Genomic DNA, 25,259 nt, shown 5'->3' with positions numbered 1-25,259 from the left:
TATGAAGAACGCTAGATTCTGGTTGGAATTTTGCTCCTTGATTAGAATAGCGCTAATGATTTTTTTAGAGACGATTAAGTGTAGATAGAGGACTTTGCAAGTAGTGGCGGAGCCAGAAATTTTAGAGAGTCCGGACAAAAATTGTACATCTTGTTTTTACTAATTTTACACACTGTTTCTACTAATTTTACTCTTCATTTTGTCTAAAAATTTTGCCCTTAATTTTGTCCAAAAAAATTACACCCTGTTTTTATTAATTTTGCCCTTAATTTTGTCTAGAAATTACTAATTTTGTCCTTGGTGTTGTTTAAAAATCAGCTATTAGGTGGGGAGTATACAACGAAAAGAGGGGTTGAGCCCGAGCGCGTGTCCGGGCTCGCTGGGCTGTAACTCCGCCCAGGGAGCAGTTGAGTAAGCATCGGTAGTGTCAATGAGTAAGCATCGGTAGTGTCAATGTCGGTCGTGTCAATGTCGGTCATTTCATGGAAAAAATGGCAAAAGAGATTTGCATTAGCCCGGAGACATTCAATTAGCACGTATTTTTACCTCGGAATGGAGTTCAGATCCTATTTTCACGGTTTTGAAGGGATTATCATCGAGTTGAACGACTTCGAAATTACCATATGGAATTGGTCTGACATCGTCTTCACGCACGTCAAGGTTAATCATACTAAGTCTTTTTGAATCTTCCTATGGCACTGTTGAGGTGGTTAGAAGATTTTTTAGTATAACTTCGCAAATACATCTTGTTGCTCTCATGTCATCATCAAGTACAACCATCTTTTCACCGTTGATGTGATATGTTACTTTAAGGGAAGCCACGACATCCAGCTTTGCCAAAAAGGACCTGCCAAAGATGCCGCTGAAAGCACTCTTACACGGAACTACTAGAAAACGAAAAGTTACATTCCATAAGAGTTACATTTCTTTCACCTCCCTCTTCTTCGAGGGATAGTTGCAAATATGTGAAAAATCTTCCTTTCCACAAGGGTGAGTTACAAAATTATTGAAGGTTAGGAGACCTTTGTCACCGCATGAACTCCTCTATCACCGCTTGAACTCATATCTAAATAGTGGAGTCCTAGTTGCTCGAGTGTATCGTTGTAGAGGATGTTACACAAACTCCCATCGTCCACGAGAAAACCTATTACTATGTGATTCGCCACTATAACAGTTATAACCAGTTGTAACTTCGCGTTTGGGATTTCTTTTACCTTCTTGGGATCTCGAAATACTAGCATATGTCTATCTTTACTCTATGATCTGGTATCAGTCATTGCTTGGATGAGGCTCACCGATGATGGATCTCTGTCATAATTTTTTTTGTGGATCTTATCAACGACGAAGGGTTTAGGTGGTACTAGATCAGGAAATTCAACAGAGTTTTTCGACGAGATGTAGGAGGTTATCTTCTTCATCTCATGGTGGTTCAGATAGAGTTCTGGCTTATAGATCGAGATCGTGGAATATTGCAGGAACTGGAAGTCAATTCCTACCGACAACATCATTGTGCGAGAACTAAATTTAATGTTGATTGATGGTGTTGGACTATTAAAGAGTGATGTTGATCTATGATGTGGTGGTGCAGGATGGACATTCAAGATTAGCGATCAAATGACCAGTTCAATTACAAAATCTAAGAAGAGTAAAGTGAAAGACGAAGATCAGAAAAGTGTATCATAAATCTCATGTGTATTGATTATATATGTTAGATAATTTCTATTAAACGATACATGGTTGGACTCCACCATTGAACATTTGACCGACGCAGAAGACAACTTATTTAAAATTTATTTACAATTTATCAAAATAAACTTAAATAAGCGTTGATAAATAACTTCACAAAGTCTAAAACAGTAACTAAACTTAAATAAAAACCATCTAAATATATCCTTAGTCTTGATAAGTGCCAACTATAATGCCTTTCAATTCCAGCTTTGGTTTTAGCGGTAATTCAAATAAACTAATTCATGATGGTCGTGCGTGAAGCCATTGACTTATTAAGTAAATTGCTTAAACGATTGGATCGAAGATTAGGATTTTTTTTTAAATAACCGTGTATTAGAAAAAAATTACGCAAATAACCATACTTCGGAAAAAATTACGCAAATAACTAAGTTTCAGAAAACATTGACACCAAGGTGCCATGTGAGATGGTGCCACCATTGTATCAGATGAAGGGAGGCGTCATTTGGGATGGCTCCTATATACAACTTTTCTGCAATAAGCCATCTCAGATGGCGTCTTGGTGCATTTTCAAATGGAAAATTGAACAAAAATATACAAGGAGGCGCCATATGAGATGACTCCTCCTCCTAAAAGTTGAAGGGAGGCGCCATTTGACATGGCTTATTGGGACTGAGTGTGCCATGTCAGATGGCGCCTAGGACTAAAAAAAAGGGAATAAGCCATGTGAGATGGCGCCTTGGTGTTAAGGGTTTCAGAAACCTGGTTATTTGCGTAATTTTTTTCAAGACGTGGTTATTTGCGTAATTTTTTTTTTAATATATGGTTATTTTAAAAAAAAAATCCGAAGATCATGCAAAATTAAGAAATGTTAAAGACAACACTTCTTTTTCAATAATAAAAGAATATCAAAATTAAATAAAAAAGAAAAGAAAAAAAGAAAAAAAGAAACCGATATCAAAGTTCAACGCAACTAAGCTAACAAAACAAAGCGGCGGAAAACTCTTTTCCCTCGAAACAATGAAGTGCATGTTTGGTTTGGCTTTCGAAAAGGTCAAAAGCAATTTTATAAGTGTAGAATTGATTCTGAGTAATTTTAAGATGTTTGGTTAATCAAAAGTAAAATTGATTTTGTCTCTAGAATTAATTCTACTTGAAGCTAGAATTTGTACCTTCTGCTTCAGAATTGATTCTGAATGATTTTTACACTATAATTTATTGTTCAAGTCACTTTTGCATAAATGTATCCAAACATAAATCAATTATGCTAAACTCAATCATGATAAAATCAATTCTACCAAACTCAATTATACTAGAATCAATTCTGCCCACCGTCAATCCAAACACACCGGAAGTATTACTCACCTAGATAACTCATCCATCTTCCCTCGATCCCCATTTCTCCCTAACCTCCTTCCTCTTTCAATCCACATCCTATGTTGACAACACCATCAACCTCGTGGACGCCCGAACTGGCGAGACTTTAACCTTCGACCAACTTAAAATCCAAGTCACTGGCCTCTCTCGCTCCTTACCTAGCCTCGAACTCCGACAAGGCAAAGTCATTTTTCTATCCGTGCCTAACTCTATAGGTTTCATTGTCCGCTTCCTCGCTATAATTGCTACAAGTGCTATTGCCACCACTTGTAGTCCTTTATACATTGTCTCCGAATTCTCAAAGCAATCGACAACTTTGAACCCAAGATCATTTTAACCGTATAAAAACTCTATGCACATTTACAATATTGGAACATAGATTTTTCTTTAGTATTACTCGACCGAGAAATTTGGACTCGCGTATATGTTGCAATCGTTTCTTTCATGGGTTTGGAGATAGGACGATCTCGTTAGAGAGGTGTACAATAGCTCCGAGAAGATTATGACGAATATCGTCGTTTTGAAATCAGACGTGGTCGTGATTTTGTACTCTTTATGAACCATGGGGAGCAGTAAGGAGTAATTTTGACTCCCTGATGTTTCATAGCAGCGACAATGGAAGGGATGTGGAGTCCAAGATCACAACGGAAAAGGTGATGCATTTTTTTATTACAAACATATATCTATAGGTTTGGCCTGTAACACCCTAATTTTCCCCTGAGTAATTATAAATAAAATCCGAGAAATTAAAAAAAATATTCATACAATTAGAATGCTACTTTCATCAACATAAACCTGCTCATATCATATGACATGTAACACATATAACTTTTTAAAATTATTAATAATAACAAGACAAACATCGACTTGTCTAACTTCATTTTATTGATGCGAAAAGCATCAACAGATTATTCAATTACTTATTCAAAACAAATCATGTTATAAAGTAATTATAAAGAATGCCAACATGAGAGATATCATGAAAGCTCCAACAAGCATAGTAAAATAAACAAATGTTCGACCCTCAGTGTTACATATCAGAATAGACGTCGACTCGATAAAAGGATAATGAAGAGCACTCTCTTCTACTCATATTCACATCTTCATTGCGGATCACCTGCGCGTTATCCACGTATAGGCAACATTCAAACAGAATGGTGAGATATCACAATTATATAAAGCAATGCATAATAATAAGTAAGTAACATATTATTTCATGCATACTCACCCATTCTACCAATCACGCTTCCACACAATCCAAAACACACAACAACATAACAAGTATGCAGTGCAACGGGACTCAACACCATGACTCAATGCATGTGGTACCAATATGTGAAATCTCACTCGCTCCCGATCCCCAACATAGGATCGTAGCACACAAAAAATCGTTGCCATCACCATAGGTAACGCTTCACCGATTCCCACCTAGAATCATCTACTCGCACCCAATCCCCACCATAGGATTGAGGCTCACAAAAAATCTTTACCATCACCATAGGTAACTATTCACCGATTCCCACCTGGAACCACCTACTTGCACCCAATCCCCACCATAGGATTGAGGCTCACCAAAATGGACCATCGTCCAAACACCATGATGCATGATACATAATAGACATGCAACAACAACAAAGTATAATGAAATTCACCTTAGTCAATGTACCACGCCAATGTTGGCCATTATACACGCACCATAATAATATAACAAGCAACAACAATGCATTCACGCATATTCCACTCCACAACATACAATTACACACCATACAACGCCATAACACGTCATTTAAATCATTTCCATAAAGTGAATTTATTTTTAAATGAAATTACATTGCACCAGCTTTCTAACGCTTTGAACAGGGCCTCAATCGGACACCTGAAGCTCAAGTTACAAATTTTTGATTTTACAAAATTCTGTCAGAACAGCGGTAACGGGTTACATCAAACCATGTAACCGGTTACATGCATTCTAGTAGTCGAGTACACAATTTTTCACTGATGTAACAGGTTACATGCTGCCATAATGCCCATTTTCACAATATTTAGACAATGTAACCGGTTACATCGAACCATGTAACCGGTTACATTCAGAAAAAAATCAATTTTATAAAATTATGTGGTACAAAATCCAGTCCCCAAAATCTTCCCAAACCCCATATTCTTGAGAGAAATCACATACTCAAACTCTACCATCTAATTCACAACAACATACCAATTCCCAAACGTTTACCAACCACAAAAACCATCCAATCATACAATCAACGCATTAAATACATCAATTTCATTCAACACCTAAAAGAGATGAACACAACATGAAGAAAAACATTCCAACAATGGCAATCATAATTCCCAACCTATAAATCATTATGCAAACCCTGATAGAATTGAAAGCTCAACCCTTACCTTAGAGTTCTTTCAAGCTCTTCTATCTCTTAAAAATGGTGACCTCTTTTTCTCCTTGAGCCCTAGCATCCTATTCTTTCTTTCTCGTGTTTCACGTTCTGACAGTTTTTCTATCCCAAAACCCTTTTTCCTATCTTATTATTTTATTATTGCTATTATTTACCGCCACCAAAAATAATAATAATAATAATAATAATAATAATAATAGTACTAATAATAATACTTATTCATTTAATTAAATAATTAATCAATACCAATATATATTATCTAACTAATTAATTATTAATTAATATTGCTAATTAGCTCTACTCACCACACCACCCATCTCTACACTATTAGTCGCACACTCTCAACACCAACAATTATATTTTCTAATGTTAACACCCTACACCGAAGGGCTCTCTAATATACTAAAACACCAAAGACACAACATGATCACCAAATATCACATAAATAATTTACGAAAAATAATTTAAATTAAATCGGGGCATTACACGACCTTCCAAAATGCATCTTCTCTTACAATAGAACTCAGGTGAGAATGCTTCTACACAAGGGTTCTATTTATAGAACCACTTATATGGGATGCAAGCTAAAAATCCCACTTAAGTGTACGTACATCATCACCTTATGATACCTTACCATATTCTGTATTCTAATTAAGTGCATTGTACCTAACGGAGTTCTACAATTCACTTAAGTGCACCGTACCTTAGGGTGTTCCTTATTTACTCTATCTTTCATCAAATTGTCCTTGTGTGTGACCCTGTAGGTTCTCGCGACATTGGCAATTATATTAAGTCACGCATTTAACATAATAAATAGTGAGCGGTATCTAGCAACACATTACTGCTACCCAAGTCACGAAAATGCCATGATATATGACAAAACATTTTCCCTGATAATACTTGTGTGTACAATTACCCTTTTGCCCTTATGTCTATATTAAACACAAGGCATAGACTTGTCACCCTTGTCTAGTTCAATATTGGGCTCTTAGACATTTATCCTGTTATGCAGAATGGAAAAATTGCATCTAGGTCACCCATGTCCTTCAGCATGCTTTGTGGAGTATCCATCAACTGTCTTTATGGTCATCCAATTACAAACAACGTTTGATCAACAATAAAGTACTCGACTATACATCTAGGGTCCATAGTGATTTTAGGTCGAAGGATGGTATGCACCACTTATCACCATGAGAATAACTTATGATATTTTGCATAACATTCTATGTAGTATTCTCATAGCGGGTCAATCCAATATAAATATTACTCCTAATATTCATACCTATGTCTAGACTTGATAACTCCTTATCCATGATGCATGAGACATTATCATCCTTATATTTTCATTATAGTCTCAATGCTTTAATGTTATCCGAGTTCACAATAAAGCTCGACTATAGATAATTTAATAATATTGTCATTATGTTTAATGAGGTCTCATGATTAAGTCGCATTTAGCATTTCATTAAATGGACTACCTATTATAGGGACTTTATTATTTTAGAAAAAATAAACATAATAAAGAAATTCCTTTTAATGTTAATAAATAATTCGATACAAGTATCAAAATTATTGACATTTGATTAAATAAGTCGCCCAAACCAATATAACTGAACGACAAAGACTTGGTTAGAAAAGTTGCATAGGCGCGACATACTGATGGTTAAAAACTTCTATATTCATAATCTTCAAGCTTATAAACTCCTATACGCACAACAAAATAAGCTCATTAAAATAGAGATTATGCTCAAGAGTTACAGTGTAGATAACAAGTGCGATTTTATCGTTTTCATAGGAATTGACTGTGTTTTAAATACCGTTCAATAATTTCCATTACTTTAAGCTTGGTTTACCAAATGGTTGATTGTGTTGTGAATACTTGAAATTTAAAATAGCATAAATATGCAATTCTTGACCAGTAATATGCAATTCCAATTAATTATTAATATTAGTGTCTGAAGCTCTCATCACAACTCATGTTTGAGTCAACAATATGAGATCATCCGTATTGCCTAATAGATGTCCTCTCATCCTTTTAACCAACACGTCAATATTAAGTTTCAATAGAAAATGCATATAATGAACCTAAATTTATGTCTAGACTTTAGCATTTAATAGATGAAATTCTTTGATATAGTTATAACCAATACCTTTCAAATAACAAGTTATACCATGAAAACATGTTTAGGTAGCTAATACAAAACAAGCATTAAGAAAGAAGAATCCATCAGTATTAAAACTTAAGAAGAATTACCTAGAACATCATGATCGTGATCAAAACATAAGTACTAGGAGAACTACATATAACCCTAATAAAACAGAAAATTAGATACGCCTACTCATCATAGTTCTACAATCAAGCCCTAAATGAAAGAAGTTGAACAACATCAGTTAACGATTCCTCGAAAAGCGCTTCCACCCTTAATTTCCTATCATATTCTCTCTTGTTGTGATTTGTGTTAAGAAACTAATTTCTCTTAGGAACTACCTTAAATCCATCGATATCTCCAATTCAACTCCATAACACTCTTATTTATAGAGTTTGAAAAGGTATAACTTATTTATATATCACTAAGCACACTATCCAAAATTGCTTATTGTGCATAATTTCTTCTAGTTTTAGTAATGCTGGCTCACCAACAATGAAGTAAGGTGGTTGATGGATAAATTTTCATCATCATGGTTTCCATTCAAACTGGATATTGTTCAAGTATGTCTTAAAACCTTAAGTGATGAAGAGAAAGAAAAAATATTTTGACATTGCAGAAATTAAAAATTGTAAAAGTAGGTAATAAGTCGTGAGAAGGAACTGAAATAACACGACAGTTTTTTGATGGAAGTGAAAGACGGTTGTAGGAGACAATTGCGAAATCTGCGACGATGGAATCCAGAGCCGCATGCACGGTGTCGAACGACGGAGAATGCACAACACCAGAGCCACAAGCAAGTTGGGTGGACGAAGGAGCTAGAGCCGCAGACAAGGTAGTCGTATGGCATAACACAACAATGGTCGATCATCGACAACAACGACGATAAGAGTTAGTGTGTATGCGAGTTAAGTTTTTTTACAGACACCCTGTATGATTTTCTCGGTTCATGTGTTTTAGGATTTTTGTATTGGTTTGTTGGGTTTCAATATTTGTAAATATGTGTGTATATCATTCTTGGTGGGACAACCTTAAGAACTTTACAACTGAAGACATTGAGAAGGGTTAGGGAATCCTAGTGGTAATCTTAGAGATGCAAAGGTAAATTCTTAAGAGTATGTTCTTTGAATTCGGGAAACCCTTATAAGTATTTAAGAAGAATTGAGAAACAATTCTAAACACCTTGGACTTGTGTGGTTCATATATAGGAAGTTGGAGATATTGAGAAACACTTGGGTAAAAAATAAGATTTGTTTTTGGGAACTTGTGTATGTCTTAAATTGGCAATAAGGTGGTTGATGGATGAATTGACATCACTATAGTTTCAAGTTAAGGTGAAGATTGTTGAAGTATGTCTTAAAACCTTAAGCGATGAAGAGAAACCAAACATATTTTGAGATTGCAGAAACCATAAGTCGTAAAATTAGGTAGGAAGTTGTGAGAAGGCGCGAAAACCGCAGGTAAGTTTTTCGACTGAAGTGAACGACAACTGTGAGAGACAAACGTAGAATCAGCGGCGGAAGCTAGAGCTACGGGCATAGTGGCAAAAAATCAGAGAACGAGCAGGGCTAGAGCCGCAAGCAAGTGGCTGGAAAGCGGAGCTTGAACCGCGGGAGGCGATGATGGTCAGTTGCCGACAGCGGCGGCGACACATGCCAGTTTGTATGGGAGTTGGATTTTTTTGGATACCCTGTCAGGTTTTCTCGGTTCAAGTGTTTTTGGATTTTGGTATGAATCCGTTGGGTTTCAGCATTTATAAATATGTGTCTATATCATTCTTGTCAGGATAACCTTGAGAACTTTACAACTAAAGACAGAGAGAAGGTTTTGGGAATCCAAGTGGTACTCTTAGAGAAGTAATGGTAAATTCTTAAGAGCGTGTTATTAGAATCAGGTAAACCATTGTTGGTAACTAAAGGGGATTGATAAAATACTTCTAAATACCTTGAATTTATGTGATTCTTATATAGAAAGTTGGAGAGATTGAGAAACACTTCGGTAAAAAATAGGATTTATTCTTGAGAACTTAGATGACTATTTTCTTATAACTCATTTATAATCGCTTGTAACAACTTGGAAGTATAGTAAACAGAGAATTGCTATCTCCTCCAGAGTTGATCGTTTGATCGAATTGAAACAAGTCATTGTATTTATTTTCTTTACTTTATCTTTTCCTACTAAATTAAATTAGTGTCTTATTGTATTGAGAGTTAACTTTTGTTTGAAGTTTATTTATTTAGTTATAATAATTCTTTGTTCCACAAATCAAATTTATTAATGTGATTAAACTCTCAATCATTATTCTGAAGTAGTTTTAACATGTACATTAATTGGAAGTCTCTTGACTTACCTTTAAATCTTTATAATAAGGTTAAATGTGAACCGATCAACAATGATAATGCCGGTTTATAGTTGACTAAATCCATTAACAACTTGTTAAATATTTTATTTATATTTTGATGTATTAGTAGTAACTATCTACTAGTATATTCTTATAGTTTCAGGATTTTCTTAGAAAGCTTACGATTATGACTACCATCTATTCTTTTATCTTTTAGGTAGTTTCGCTTGTTCTTGCTCTTGTTATCTTAAAATAGTAAGAAAACTTCCTAACAACCATACCAACTTATTCATAGTGATGATCGTGAAGCCATTGACTTCTGATTATAAGGAGCGAATATTGCTTGAACGATTGATCATGCCAATAAACAAAGCGTTAAATAAAGTCAACACTTCTTTCACATTCTCAAAACTATATATCAAACCAGTCACCACAAAAAACTACTATATCAAAACTTCAACCCAGCAAAACTAACAAATAGTAACAATGGCCAAAAATTGCTATAACCCCAAAACGCAGACGTATTCCTCACCAAGACAACCCATCCACATTCCAACCGATCCCAATCTCTCCCTAACCTCCTTCCTCTTCCAATCCACTTCCTCCGCCGCCGACACCGTCGCTCTTGTCGATGCCCAAACCGGTGACTCCCTAACCTTCCGCCAACTTAAAACACAAGTCACCGCCCTCTCCCGCTCCTTACTCCGCCTCGGCATCAAACGAGGCGACGTCGTTTTGCTATTCGCTCCTAACTCCATACGCTTCCCTGTCTGCTTCTTAGCTATAGTTTCCATAGGTGCTATTGCCACCACCTGTAGTCCTTTATACACCGTCTCCGAACTCACCAAACAAATCCAAGACTCCAATCCCAAACTTGCCTTTACCGTATTGGAACTTCTAGATAAAATCGAACAGTTACCCTTGGATTTACCTTCAATATTGCTTGACGATGCTTCATACCTATTATTTCCTCCAAAAAAATTCAGTTCTTTGGTTTGGGACTACCAGGAACTTACCGGAGAGTCAAACGAAAGTTCCGAAGAGTTGTTTCCGGCAAACTGTTTCGTTTCACAATCCGATGTGGCGGTGATTCTGTACTCTTCAGGAACCACTGGGAGAAGTAAAGGAGTAATGCTGACTCACAAGAACTTCATAGCGACGGCAGTGGCAGGAACGGCGGATCAGGATTTCTACGGTGAGGGGAAGAATGTGTTCTTATGTTTGGTGCCAATGCATCATGTGATGGGATTGGCAGTGATAACGTACACGCAGCTGCGGAGAGGGAATACGGTGGTGATAATGGGTAAATTTGAACTGGAGAAGACTTTGGCGGCTGTGGAGAAGTTTAAGGTGACGCATTTGTATGTTGCTCCACCGGTGATGGTGGAGCTCGTCAATCGGCGCCAGGTTGTGGACAGTTACAACTTGTCGTCGCTGAAACAACTTGCCGGTGGTGCTGCTCCTTTAGGAAAAGATCTGATGCAAGAGTGTGCTAAAATTCTACCAAAAATTGAAATCATTCAGGTATAGTTAAGAAAAATATTATACTACTTGTCATTCACTATTTTTGTATTTGATTGTGATATGAATACTTGTTGTGTGTGAAGGGGTATGGCATGACTGAAGGATGTGGACTTATTTCCTATGAAAATCCAAAGGAAGAGTGGTTCATTTCTGGTTTAGGTTCAACTGGAACACTGCTTCCTGGTTTCGAATCCCAAATAGTTAGTTTGGAAACATCTAAACCCCTTCCACCAAATCAAGTAGGAGAGATTTGGTTAAAAGGACCTTCTATGATGAAAGGTAAGATTTTTGTTACTTTATGTCAGTAGATTACTGAATTGATTTATGCGTCAAATCTATTACTTCTCGGGTTTGAATCAAACTTATGTTGATTCTGATTAGAATCTTATATGACATTATTTTCAGGATATTTTAACAATCCAGAAGCTACGAAACTGACGATTAATGATGAGGGTTGGATGATTACCGGAGATCTTGGATATTTTAACGAAAAGGGAGAACTATTTGTTGTGGATCGTATAAAAGAGCTCATCAAATGTAGCGGGTATCAAGTATGTTCAGCATTAACTTAGTGACTTCCTTTATAACAAAACTATTTTCCCACCATATATAGACCAGTAGATGATCCAGTTTTGTTATCAGTGCTTGAAATATCATTGATTGCATATGTAAATCATTATAGCAATATGGACAATCACTTCCTGAATTATATAGAGGACATTTAAATTTATCATACTGCTGAACTGGTAGCACATACTCTAATGCTGATCTTATTCACATTTCAATTATTAACTAGGTGGCTCCAGCTGAACTTGAAGACTTATTAATTTCTCACCCTGAAATTTCTGATGCTGGGGTGATCCCGTACGTCATATCTTTATGCAGAACCTGAACTAGTTATTTTCTTGTATGAACATCTAAACTAGTTTACCTAACATTTTAATGACTTATGGTGTCAATTCCAAATCAGATCCCCTGATGCCAAAGCTGGTGAGGTTCCGGTGGCATTTGTTGTTCGTGCCCCCAATAGCTCGATAACTGAAGAGGACATTCTGAAGTTTGTAGCAAAACAGGTAAGTTAGGAATATTCATTCAGAGAATCATTACTATTAATAGTACTTTATCAAGTGCAGAAGTAGATTATAAATCTTGTTGTCTTCTTTCTGTCATAAACCAATACTCGGGAAGGTGGCAAATGCAAGGGTTTGAAGGTTGCTTGTTTTCTGAATTGCTTCATTTCCTTTGTGCAGGTAGCACCATACAAAAGGTTGCGACGAGTGACTTTCATAGACAAGATTCCAAAGTCACCCACTGGAAAGATCTTAAGAAAGGATCTTGTCATTTTGGATCAACAAATGAGATCAAAGTTATAGCATATTAATGCTTTGGAAGGCTCTGATCTACCACACATCATGGAGATGAACGAAAAGACGTCAAAATTCTGGTCTCTGCAGTTATGATCATCGCATAGTAGTTTTGTGTCCTTTTCTTATTGTTATAATCCTAAATTTCATTTCCATTTTAGTAAGCATTTTGTAACCGAATTTTAAAAATAAATTAAAAATTTTCAATTCACAAAAGTACATCTCTGTTTCTTCAATAGCAGCTTACTAGTTTTAGAATAAATAAATTTTTATCAGTATCAACATTTGTGTATTTTTCCCTTTATTTTTCTCTTTTGGTTAAATTGTTATTGACGGTAAAAAAAATGTCACTTTTCACAAATAAACTTGACAGGGTAATCTAAGATTTGAGTGAGATCCTATTGAATTCTTAGTTGACAGTCTTATTAATCTAAATTCTTTGTAACATTCAAATTGTCAACTCTAGCTTGTATTTCGAGAAATTATTAGGATTTTAAGATGAAAAGGTAGTAGAAATGCAGCGAAGGAAACACAGGAATGAAAAGATAAACATGTATATATATTGAAGATAGAGAGAAACATACATCATTGTCAACATCATAACCAAATTGAGATTGATATAGTTTGTGTGCGTGGATGTATAATTTATATTTTAAATAGGGTTTGAATGGAAAGTGAAACTCCTTTATTAATGGAATTTTGAGCCTAAGTTAACCACCTCTTTGTACGAGTGTCACATGGTATATAACCTTGTTTGACGTAGCTCCTTATGGTATTTTTACCATCACCTTGTTTGACGTAGCTCATATCACGAGTCTTAAATCCATAGGTCAAGTCATAACATTTGATGTAGTTTTAGAATCTACCATTGAGTTTAACATGTTTTCGACCAATTACATACAATATATTCAACATAACCAAAAGAAGTCTTTGGATATTTTAGATAGTTAGCGTATTGAATTTCTTCTATTTTGGCCTCACCATTCTCTTATCTGTTGAAAATCTACTTTGATTTGAGAACACATTTCTTCCTTTAACTAGATTGTTTTATGGGGTTCATTCTCTTAGTTTGAGCAAATTTTTGTTGGCTAATATGTATGAATCTTTAGATAACATGTATGATTCTATTTTGAAGAATCGAGATCAACTTCCAAACATAGGAGATGGTTTTCGGCTTATGCAATTGTGGTTGAATGCTATTTTCTCATTTAGGCTTTAAATTTTCACCATAGCCCTCCCTCTTGAGATTCGTTATTATGGGAGACTTGTTCATCTCGATGACAATGACTATTCAGCTGAGGCCAAAACCATCTTTAAACATAATTTCAGTTGATTCTTTATTTTAGGACTGAGTCTCTTCACCCAAAAATTCTCTTATTCAGAGACCCAAAAACAAACTGAATATAATCATATCAGGAGAGAGTATTTGGTTTTTTCAAATGATTCCTTCGGATATCACTTGAAAATCAAAGACCAGAAAGTGTAATTTAGAGGAGAAAAAAATAACTAAAGAGATCATGCCCATTTAGCCTAAAATTGACTAATTGATTATCAAGATATGTATTATTGAGACTCCTTGTTAGTTGCCTAAATATCACATGAAGATGCTTTCGAATGATTCTATTAGTAAAATCACTACTATAATGCATCTGCAGGCCAAATCTCAAGAGACCGAATCCAGCTTCATAGTAATCAAATGTGATTTCTCATATAATATCCACTAAGTTTCTCTTCACCAAGTACCTTATGATATTCAATCATTTTTAACCATTTTTTCTTAGATAAACCTCTTTCTTTTCATTATTCATTATCAATATTTTGGCTTCTTCTAATGAATCCTCTAAGGGATCCTTTATAATATGGTTAGGGTGTCTGTTAAGGAATATGAGGCCGGGATATTAATGGAAGAATTTTAGATTTACCTTATCTACGACTTTAATTTGTTCACATCATACCATGACTTGAGTGATGGGCTAGCACGTAAAATTGCAGAGGTTATTGTTGTACCCCAATTTTTTATCCTAAGATTTCAACTCATTTGCATTGAATTTGAAAGAGTGTGATCATCACTATCCTCATTCATAATCATTCACGCATCATTTACTAACCAAAAATGTACAAAAAGATTATGTTTGTTTGTTGCTTATTTCACATGATAGGTGATTGATCAAGGAGCTCAGGCAAATTAGGTTGTGTGGCTCACAAGGTGGATTAAGCTTTATCATATGCTCAAAGGATTTCCCGTCATCAATATCCAAGCCCAAGTGTGGTTTAAATCAAGATCAACAATTTTCAAATTCATCTGGTACACAATTAGGGTTTTTGGCCTAATTTTCGGGAAAGTTGACTTTTGGTCAAAACATGATTTTATGGCTCAAAGAATGATTCAAGAACCTCCAATCCCTCGTTGTAATCCACTCATAACATTCATTTGGCTAGAAGAGCTTGATTCAATTAATACTTTGAAGAATGTAATTCATCTAGAAAAAAAAGTCAACTATCCAAGATCACCTTTGACTTTTGGGAAATTTTGGTCAACCATGGACTTTTGAAGATCAAAATCATGAATATGAGATTATTAAAGTCATGTGATCAAGAGAAATCAAGAAAATCAACCAAGGAATCAAAAGTCAAAGTTAGAATTTTGACTTATTCATGAAGAAATTACATGTTTTTGTTAGAACAAGATTTGTTTCTACACCTCATCTCTAAGCTTTAGTGATAACAACACATATATTTTATGTGTAAGCAATTTTGTTTCTAATATTTTCTTGAGTGTGCAGATCATAAAGCTCTGTATGATTTACGACTGTTGTCTAAAGAATCATCAAAAATATTGTTGTCAGAAAGACTACTCTTTTTTATTTCTGTAGGTATATGGAATGCTGAAAGAATAAAAAAGAAGATCAACAGAACACTTCTCAACAAGTTGCTGCTTCAGAAGTCTCAAGCGTCTCAAAAAGAAATGAAGTCTACCAAGATGTTGATGCTCTATATCAGAATAAAAATCTACATCAGATACAAGCTGTCACGACAAGATTAAATGTCAAAGATATGTTCGTCAGAAGAGTTGTTGCTCATTACTCTGAAGACATAGTCAAAGATCAGCTGATAAGGATTCAATATGAAATACAGTGTTGTTGATGACTCTTGTTCAGATAGCTAGACGTGTTCCTCAGATATGTCGTTGCACTATTATTTGAAGAAATTGTTCTATTCTGAAAGGACTCAAACACTATAGCTTGTATTGCTCGTGTTGTCCCACTATCAAATCAGTTATCTCTTCAGATACAGATTTGATCTAGGAAGATTTGTGTCGTACCTCAGAAAGGCTGTTGTCATTATTTCTGAAAGAGAAAGTTTTGCTCCTATTTAGTTTTGATGTTCTTATGCTATTCCAACAAAGTAGTTTCTGAACTACTCATCAGATACATCATCAGAAGAACAAAGAAAAGAAAGTGATCTCTTTCAAGCTTACTATTTCAGAATCAGAGTTACATCATTTGAAGTTAAGGAAGTAATATTCAAAATTTGTCTTCCATGCCATCACATCAAAACTGTAAGCTACAAGGATAAGGAAGTAATGTGTTCCTACATTCAACATCTACACGTATATCCGTTGGAAAGTAACCATTGGCTTTGAAGAAAATACTCTTCTATCCTCTCAACGTCTCTTTCTCTAAAAACTATAAATGAAAATCAAGACTTCAAGAGAAGTGTTGCTTGCTCGCGGAAACACAGCCAAGGCTTGTTACTCAATGTCAAAAACTAGTTGTTATACAAAAACCTAGAAGACGCTCGCAAAGGTTAAAGTTGCAATGCTACTACTTAAATGAGAATAAGCTGAAACTCAATCAAAGCAAAGTAAAAGATGTTTCAACATTACAAGAAGTCGGGGCTAAAAAGAAGAGAGGAAAAAAAATGAAGAAGAAGAACACTACAAGATTCTATCCAACACTTAATCAAATGCATCTTTTTAGAACAATGTAATGAACACAAGAGCTGCTGCTCAGAATTGTGTTTTAGTTCTAGGATTCTTCATGTAAATTGTTTTAACATAAGAGCTGCTGCTGAGAATTGTGTTAAACAATATGTGCTTAAAATTTTATGTAATCTGCTTTTTGAAGCACTCTTGTAAACACAAAGCTAATCCATTTTTATTTATTGTTCCTTGAGTGACTAGTCTTAGTCTGTATACTCAATATGTGCTTATTGATTTTTCTTTTAAATTATATTAGTGTTAGTGGCTAATTAACCTCCTAGGAAATATAGGTTAATGATGAGTCTTTTATAGGCACGTTCCGTGACATTTTATTGTAAAGTTAATCACGATTATTGAGAAACATCCCATTGGTGTGACGTGTGCAGGCTATTGTAAATCGTGTCGAAGTAGTTACAAAAAGTCATTTTTCTTCCATCTGACACATATGATCGAAAGTGGCAATTTGGGGGGGGGGGGGGGGGGGGCATTTGTTATAGCCTCTAAATTCTAGCGGAAAGGAATATAATAAATGATAGCTCGTTGAGAAATGCTAAGTGTTGGTAGCATTAATTAACAAGCTTCGACAGAAACAATCCTGTCGATTGGGAAGTCTTGACAAACATGATAGACATGGTTTGGAAGAATCACAAGAGTAAGATCACTCTTTTCTCTAAGCATGTCCAAAATCTCGAAAATGAAATTTTGGCTAAAGTCTATCTCGACAAGATACTTGCGTCGACGAGGTCATTAGTTATCAAAAGAGACTTAAAAAATTTTAAGTCAAAGAGTCGGTTGAAGAAAGGAGCGTCGACGAGTATCACATCAGACGTTTTGAAGAAGTAGTTAATGACTCTGAGTAGTTACGAACGTAGGATATTGGGCATTTCAGCATTTTTTTGACTAGTATAAGTAACAGAATCGTACATTGTAATAGAGGTCACAAAGTTTCATACACTCTCTCTATAGAATTAAAGTGCCCGAGTAAAGAGCGAAACAATTTGTGAACAATGTATAGGTCAGTGTCCTTTCTTTTCATTGTGTTTTTGTTTCCTTAAATGAAACATTTGTATTTAGTGCCTCTCATCTTTTATTTTTGTTTAATGTCATTTATTACATTTTATAAACTTGTCATTTATCAAAGTTTTTCTTCAGCTAAGATTTGCATTTATGTTGTCTTTATGCAATCAGTTACATTTAATTCACATTCACTACTTTTCACAACCTCAGATTCATTTCTAGTTCCTAATTGAAAAAAAAAAAAACTATATATAATAATAATAATAATAATAATAATGGAGGATAAGATAATCAAAATCTAATTGATCTTACTTGAAAAACGAATTGCTACCATTCTAGAGATAAAAAAACAATTTTAATAAAAATAATCAAAAGTCTCAAAGTGCAAAGTGTATGTTGAAGTCAAAATTGATTTTAAAAGTGTATACTTTATGTTCAGATGATTGATTGTCTTTTATAATAGCAGGGTGAAATGAATTAAGTAAGCATCTTGCCAATTGCAATATCATAATACTGTTCAACTTCATTTTTGGCGGCATTTTAAATAAACTACTAATTCACAGTGAGTGAAGCCGCCATTGATTATTGAATAAATTCAACTTTGGTGAGCCAATATTACTTGAATATGATTTGGATTCAAGATCATGACAAATTAAGAAACATTGAATTCACACTTCACTTCCAATAACAAAAACAACATCAAGTTCAACAAATTACACACACCAGTTTTCCTCAACCACAACAACAGTAACAAACTTAACAATGGCGAAAAACTGCTTCGACCCCAAAACGATGACGTATTACTCGCCAAGACAACCCATCCACCTTCCCACCGATCCCAACCTCTCCCTAACCTCCTTCCTCTTCCAGTCCACTTCCTCCCTCCTCGACACCGTCGCCCTCGCCGACGCACAAACCGGTGACTCCCTAACCTTCCGCCAACTTGAAACACAAGTCACCGCCCTCTCCCGCTCCTTACTCCGCCTCGGCATCCAACGAGGCGACGTCGTTTTTCTATTCGCACCTAACTCCATACGCTTTCCTGTATGCTTCTTAGCTATAGTTTCCATAGGTGCTATTGCCACCACCTGTAGTCCTTTATACACCGTCTCCGAACTCACCAAGCAAATCCAAGACTCCAATCCCAAAATCGTCGTTACCGTATCAGAGCTTCTACACAAAATCGAACAAGTACCCTTAGATTTACCTTCAATATTGCTTGACGATTCTTCAACCAGAGTATTATCCTCGAAAATATTCAGTTCTTTGGTTTGGGACTTCAAGGATCTTATCAGAAAGTCAAACAATAGACCCGACGAGATTCATGCAAACGCTGTCGTTTCGCAATCCGACGTGGCGGTGATTCTATACTCTTCAGGAACCACCGGAAGAAGTAAGGGAGTGATGCTGACTCATCGAAATTTCATAGCAGCCGCGTTGGCGGGAGTGGCGGATCAGGAACACTACGGGGAAGGGAAGAATGTGTTCTTATGTTTGGCGCCAATGCATCATGTGTTGGGATTGGGAATGATATCGTACACGCAGCTGCGGAGAGGGGATATGGTTGTATCGATGGCTAGATTTGAACTCGAGAAGACTTTGGCAGCTATCCAGAAGTTTAGGGTGACACATTTGTACGTTGCTCCACCGGTGATGATGGAGCTGATCAAGCAGCGTGATGTTGTGAGCAGTTATGACTTGTCGTCGCTGAAACAACTTGCCGGAGGGGCTGCTCCTTTGGGAAAAGATGTGATGCAAGAGTGTGCTAAGATTCTACCCCAAGTTGAAATCATCCAGGTATAGTTAAGAAGAATATACTACTTGTTGTCATTCACTATTTTAGTATTTGATTGTGATATGAATACATTATATATGTTGTGTGTGTGATAATTGTGGCAGGGTTATGGCATGACAGAAGCATGTGGACTTATTTCTTATGAAAATCCGAACGAAGAATGGTTCGTTTCTGGTTTAGGATCAACTGGAACACTAGTTCCAAATGTAGAATCCAGAATTGTTAGTTTGGAAACATTTAAGCCTCTTCCACCCAATCAATTAGGGGAAATTTGGTTTAGAGGACCTATTATGATGAAAGGTAAGATTGATCATTACTTATCTAGTTTGCATTAAAATTAATTTGATTCTGATTGGAATCTTATATTGAAATTTTTTTTCAGGATACTTTAACAATCCAGAAGCAACAAAACAGACCATTAACGATGAGGGCTGGCTGATTACAGGAGATCTTGGATATTTTGATGATAAGGGGCAGCTACTTGTTGTGGATCGAATAAAAGAGCTTATCAAGTGTAGCGGATATCAAGTATGATTCAAATTAATAGCATTTATAGATAAAGTATGAATGTGTGTTCTGCTCATCAACTTAGTGAACTTAATTAGCATACTGAACTGCTCATTTCCATTACGTAGGTGGCGCCGGCTGAGCTTGAAGATTTACTGGTTTCTCACCCTGAAATTTCTGATGCTGGGGTGATCCCGTAAGTCATATTTTTATGTAGATTCTATATTCATTGTTTTCTTGTAAGAGGATTTACACTATTTTACTTACCCCTCATTTTTTAAGGAAATAATATTGACTCATAAGTACTTGTTGGTGTCAATTTCAAATCAGATCCCCTGATGCCAAAGCTGGCGAGGTTCCGGTGGCTTTCGTAGTTCGCACACCCAATAGCTCGATAACCAAAGACGACATTCTGAAGTTTGTAGCAAAACAGGTAACTTAGGAATACTTTATCAAGTGCAGAAGTAGATTATAAATCTTGTTGTCTTCTTTCTGTCTTAAACCAATACTTGTGAAGGTGGCAAATACAAGAGTTTGAAGGTTGCTTGTTTTCTGAATTGCTTCATTTCCTTTGTCCAGGTTGCACCATACAAAAGGTTGCGGCGAGTGAATTTTATAGAGAGAATTCCAAAGTCACCCACTGGAAAGATCTTAAGAAAGGATCTTGTAATTTTGGATAGACAAAAGATATCAAAGTTATAGGGTATTATTGCCTTGGAAGACTCTGATCTACATATTATGGTGATAAAGAAAGAGATGTGAAGGTTCTGGTCTCTGGATAACATGTAACACGGGTGACTAAGATGTGTTTTCTAGAAGGAGTGCTATTTTTTTTCTTGTAGAAAAATAAAAGAGTTATGTACTGAGAACCTTGCCATTAAAAAAAATGTACTGAGAATTTATTTTTAAACTCAGGCATATATTAATAAAAGCAAAGTTCTCAATTCTCAATAGTTTACATATTACGGATCAGGATGGTCTCATGGGACATTTCCACTGGAGGGTGTTATGTGAAAATATATATATATATATATATATATATATATATATATATATATATATATATATATATATATATATATATATATATATATATATATATATATATATATATATATATATATATATTTTGGAATTTCTCATAGCATCCATATAGGATGAAAAACACCATTGAAAATTCTAAAATACCTTTCGGATATGCATTATCGAAGACACCATTATTTCATTTTCAAATATTTCGGATATACATATCCAAAAACACTCATATTTGAACTACTTTTAAATATTTCGGATATGCATGTCCGAAAATGCCATGAAGCAGTTTCGGATATGCATATCTGAAATATGCTCTGATTCTTCGTTTTTAAAAACAACAACATTAAATTGTTACAATCGGAGCATTGTAGCAACTAAAATTAATACCTTCTATTATCCGACAAATATTTGATGAAAATAAAAAAGACGTAGTTTATAGTAAAAAAACGATATCATAATATATAAATAGTTGTTCGGATAAGTGCAAAACGTCAAAATATTACAACACCGTAAAAGTCATAAACAATATATAAATAGGCTAATACTACTGAGTATGCCTAATATGAACTCTCTGCGACCTCCTCTGTCTCCTATACGCCGCCGCACAGGACGCCTCACTGACCATCCTCTGTACTATGTCAACCGCCTCTGAACCGCCTTGCTCAATGATCCCTCTCTCGAATGCCTTCTGCTCAATCAAGTGTATCCGTTGGCATATCGGCAAGAGATCGGTGGCATTGCCATCCTCAGCTTGCTGGTTCTCCAAGAGCTCCTGGTGCGCTGGCCAAAGTGGACATCCAGGAGCATCGGAAATCATGATAGGATGTGACACTTGATAAAACCATGTCACGTACCCATCTACACAGTGTCAGCTCTGGGTGGCCCGAATACGCCAATACTCCTCTGGGAGTAGATGATGCGCCCAATCCTCAAATATAGCAGTGAGATCTTCGCGGGTAACGGTGTCGGGAGAAGCCTCAAATGGAGATCTCAGTATCATCTGCACACGCCCAAACTGTCTCATGCACCGCTCCAGAAGATATCTGACCATGGTGTTGGCCCCACGTGCCAACTATCCGGAGTATAATGTGATACGGTCGAATGGGGCAACATCACCGTAATCAGTGAAAGGTGTCCACTAGATGTCATCGTGAGCAGTATGGTCGAGGTATACATGATATGGCCCCACTATCTAATTCCCCCTATGGAGGACATATCGTGCAGCCATGAGCATGGTGTCAGTGTAAAAGTTATCACGATCGTAGTCGTGGATGCGGTGGAAGTAAGAGATGATCCAACTCTGCAACACAAATATGATTATATGTTAAAAAGAAATGTGATATAATTAAATGTGATATAATTAAAAAGAAATGTACCATGAGGAGTGTTCAAGGTCCAGTCAACTGTCTAGTCCTCCAACTGCAGACTCCATTCAGCTTCTGGTATAGGTATACCAGAATGGCGGCTCCCCAGTTTCACTCGTGAACTGTAGTCAGATCAATAAAGTGTCAGAGATAATCATGTCCATGTAGGTTGCAATTTTATCCACAAAGAGGTCAGTGCCAACCAAGAACAAGAACCAACATCGCAAAGTGCAACCACGGTGGTAGTCAACAAAAACCCCATCACCCTCCTCCTCGGACTTCGCGGCCGCCACCAAGTGGCTCTCATAAAGCTCTTTCAGGGTGGAGAACCGGATATGCACTTCATTAGTTGCTCTGCATTCATAATCCGCCATATTTTGGTCGATGCCCAGATAATCCACCATCCACTCTATGGTTTTAATCCTCTGTATTCGAGAATGGTCCAATAACCTCCCTCTAATCGGAAGGTGGAGCGGACAGGCAACATCGTAGAGGGTGGTCGTCAACTCCCCAACAGGAAAGTGGAAAGACGAGGTGTAACGACTGTTTTTATTTCCGTATTTTATTTAATTGTGTGATATGAGATTTATTTAATTGATTATGTGTTTAAGTGATTTTGTGTTATTTATTGAATATTATTAGTAAATAGCATAAGTTAGTAAGTGTTATGAGTTATTGGGTCTAAGTCGGTATTAGTAATTGAGAGGTGATAAATAGACCCCATTAGTAATTGAGAATTATTGAGGATTTAACCAAAACAAGAGAATTGAAGGGAATTGGGAATTATAGCTCATTTGGCAAAATTGTGAGAGAAGAGAAGAGGAAAAGCTAGGTCTTGAAGATAGAGTTGGCTTCAATCCAAAACCCAAGGTAAGGGTGGGATTCTTTCATGCTAAAGGGATGTATGATGATGTTTAGGGTGGATTTAGACGATATGTTGAACCATGAATTGAATGTTGTAGAAACCATAAGTTTATGATGAAATTGCATGAATTTTTGGTTGGAAATATGTTTTCATTGATGATTGATGATGAATGATGCTAGATGTTGTGATTATATGTGTCTAATTTCTGTTTGGAATTAGTTTTGGGTGGTGGGTGTGTGATTGTGCAGGTCTGTCATAGAGGTGATTTCCTGCATAATCGTGCGTCCGCTAAGCGGGCTTTGGCTCGCTAAGCGGATGCTGTTTGTTTTTGAAAAATAAGAGAGCTCTCTAAGAGGAGCTGGTCGGCTAAGCGGAGCTCAGATTTTGGTTCTCTACTGTTTTTAGTCGCTTCAAGCGGGGTTATTGAAAATTGAATTCAATAAGCACACTTGCGGATCGTTGAGCGGACCCTGCTATGCAAAACTTGTTCAAACTTTGAAATGATGTATCTTTTGATCCGTAACTCCTTTTTAAGTGTCGTTTGAACTTCCGTTAAGCTTTAATTGATGTCTTTCTAATGGATATGATTTGAAAATCCTTTTTGAATCTTTTATTGATTTGTACCGTTTGATGTTGTGATTGTTGTTGTGAAGTGAAGTATTGTTGTATAATGATACAACGTAGCTACGTGATAGCGAAGAGATGCATTACCATGATTGGTGATGATTTTGTTGTTATCGTTGAATTTCGATATTTAATTGATGATGTTTGATTACTGATGATATGTGTTATATATGTTGTTTTTGTGTGGATGTCACATTCATTATGTCACATCCATTGCATAAAGCGACGGTGGCCTTAATGGCAAATAGAGATGGTGTGCCCAATGGCAATTTTGAGAAGGTGGGAGTTTTACTCCAAATGGTACCACATGAATTTTCATAAGTCAAGTCATATTTGTATTGCATTTGCAATTGCTTTGAATATGTGGTTGTTGTGACGTGATGATGAGATGTTATTGTGATGTATTGAAATTATACTCGTGAATCGGATATGTTGTCATAATTGATGATTGACATATTATCATTTGGTAAGTTGTTTAGTGATGATAGTTGTTGTATGATATTAGGTGATGGGAAATGGTGATATATGTATGATTTTTACCATGCTTTGAATATTATCATACATTTCTTTATAATGAATGATATCTCACCTCTTCTGTTTGAATGTTACCCTTTGTTGGTAACGTGCATGTAACAATGTGGAGTAGCCGTTTACCTTATAGCTCAAGTCGGTGTGTTTATGCTCTGATACGTAGCACTCGGGGGACATTTAGTTATTTTGATTATGTCGTTATTCCTTGCTGGATTTTGTTGTCGTTCTCTTTATTTTGAGACATATTGGATATTTTTTCCATGTTGGCAAAGATGTTATTATTTGGATTATGCTGGTATTGAATTCTGCTGCGATGTTATGAGATTGTTTGGAGTTAAATGACTATTGGATTATAATTTTCCTCCGTTATACGTATTATGTATCTTTACGTATGATTTTGCATGAGATTTGTTTAAGTTGATATATGTGACGCCTCGAATCATGATGTTTGTTTTGAGATTTTGCACTCTGATTTTCCTATTAATTGTGGGGTAGATTTGGGGTGTTACATTAGTGGTATCAGAGTAGGTCGGTCCGTCCGGCCATGTGCCATGTCATAGTGTAATCTAACAATACTCGTATTGTTATTTATGTTGATTGCTTTTGTGTTGTAGTGACGAGTTGAGGTGGCTGGAAGGAAGGATGCTGCGATTGTTGCTGCTTTGGAAGAAATGGCTCAAGCTTTGGAA

The 25,259-nt window shown here is 36.0% G+C and overlaps 2 protein-coding genes across 2 annotated transcripts; both read left to right on the top strand.

Annotated features, from left to right (window-relative positions):
* The first annotated feature begins 10,216 nt into the window (after positions 1-10,216).
* LOC131636530 (probable CoA ligase CCL10) lies at positions 10,217-13,125 on the top strand. Its single transcript, XM_058907141.1, has 6 exons — positions 10,217-11,486; positions 11,570-11,765; positions 11,892-12,037; positions 12,283-12,350; positions 12,457-12,559; positions 12,737-13,125. Exons 1-6 carry the CDS (start codon positions 10,449-10,451, stop codon positions 12,857-12,859), a joined length of 1,674 nt encoding a protein of 557 aa, XP_058763124.1. The 5' UTR covers positions 10,217-10,448; the 3' UTR covers positions 12,860-13,125.
* A 5,325-nt stretch (positions 13,126-18,450) lies between these two features.
* Positions 18,451-21,152, top strand: LOC131636531 (probable CoA ligase CCL10). Its single transcript, XM_058907142.1, has 6 exons — positions 18,451-19,646; positions 19,749-19,944; positions 20,027-20,172; positions 20,280-20,347; positions 20,482-20,584; positions 20,731-21,152. Exons 1-6 carry the CDS (start codon positions 18,612-18,614, stop codon positions 20,851-20,853), a joined length of 1,671 nt encoding a protein of 556 aa, XP_058763125.1. The 5' UTR covers positions 18,451-18,611; the 3' UTR covers positions 20,854-21,152.
* The last annotated feature ends 4,107 nt before the right edge of the window (positions 21,153-25,259 follow it).

The sequence above is a fragment of the Vicia villosa genome, unplaced genomic scaffold (assembly GCF_029867415.1).
Source record: "Vicia villosa cultivar HV-30 ecotype Madison, WI unplaced genomic scaffold, Vvil1.0 ctg.001771F_1_1, whole genome shotgun sequence".
In the NCBI taxonomy this organism is placed as follows: domain Eukaryota; kingdom Viridiplantae; phylum Streptophyta; class Magnoliopsida; order Fabales; family Fabaceae; genus Vicia; species Vicia villosa.
This window is presented reverse-complemented; position numbering and strand designations above follow the sequence as displayed.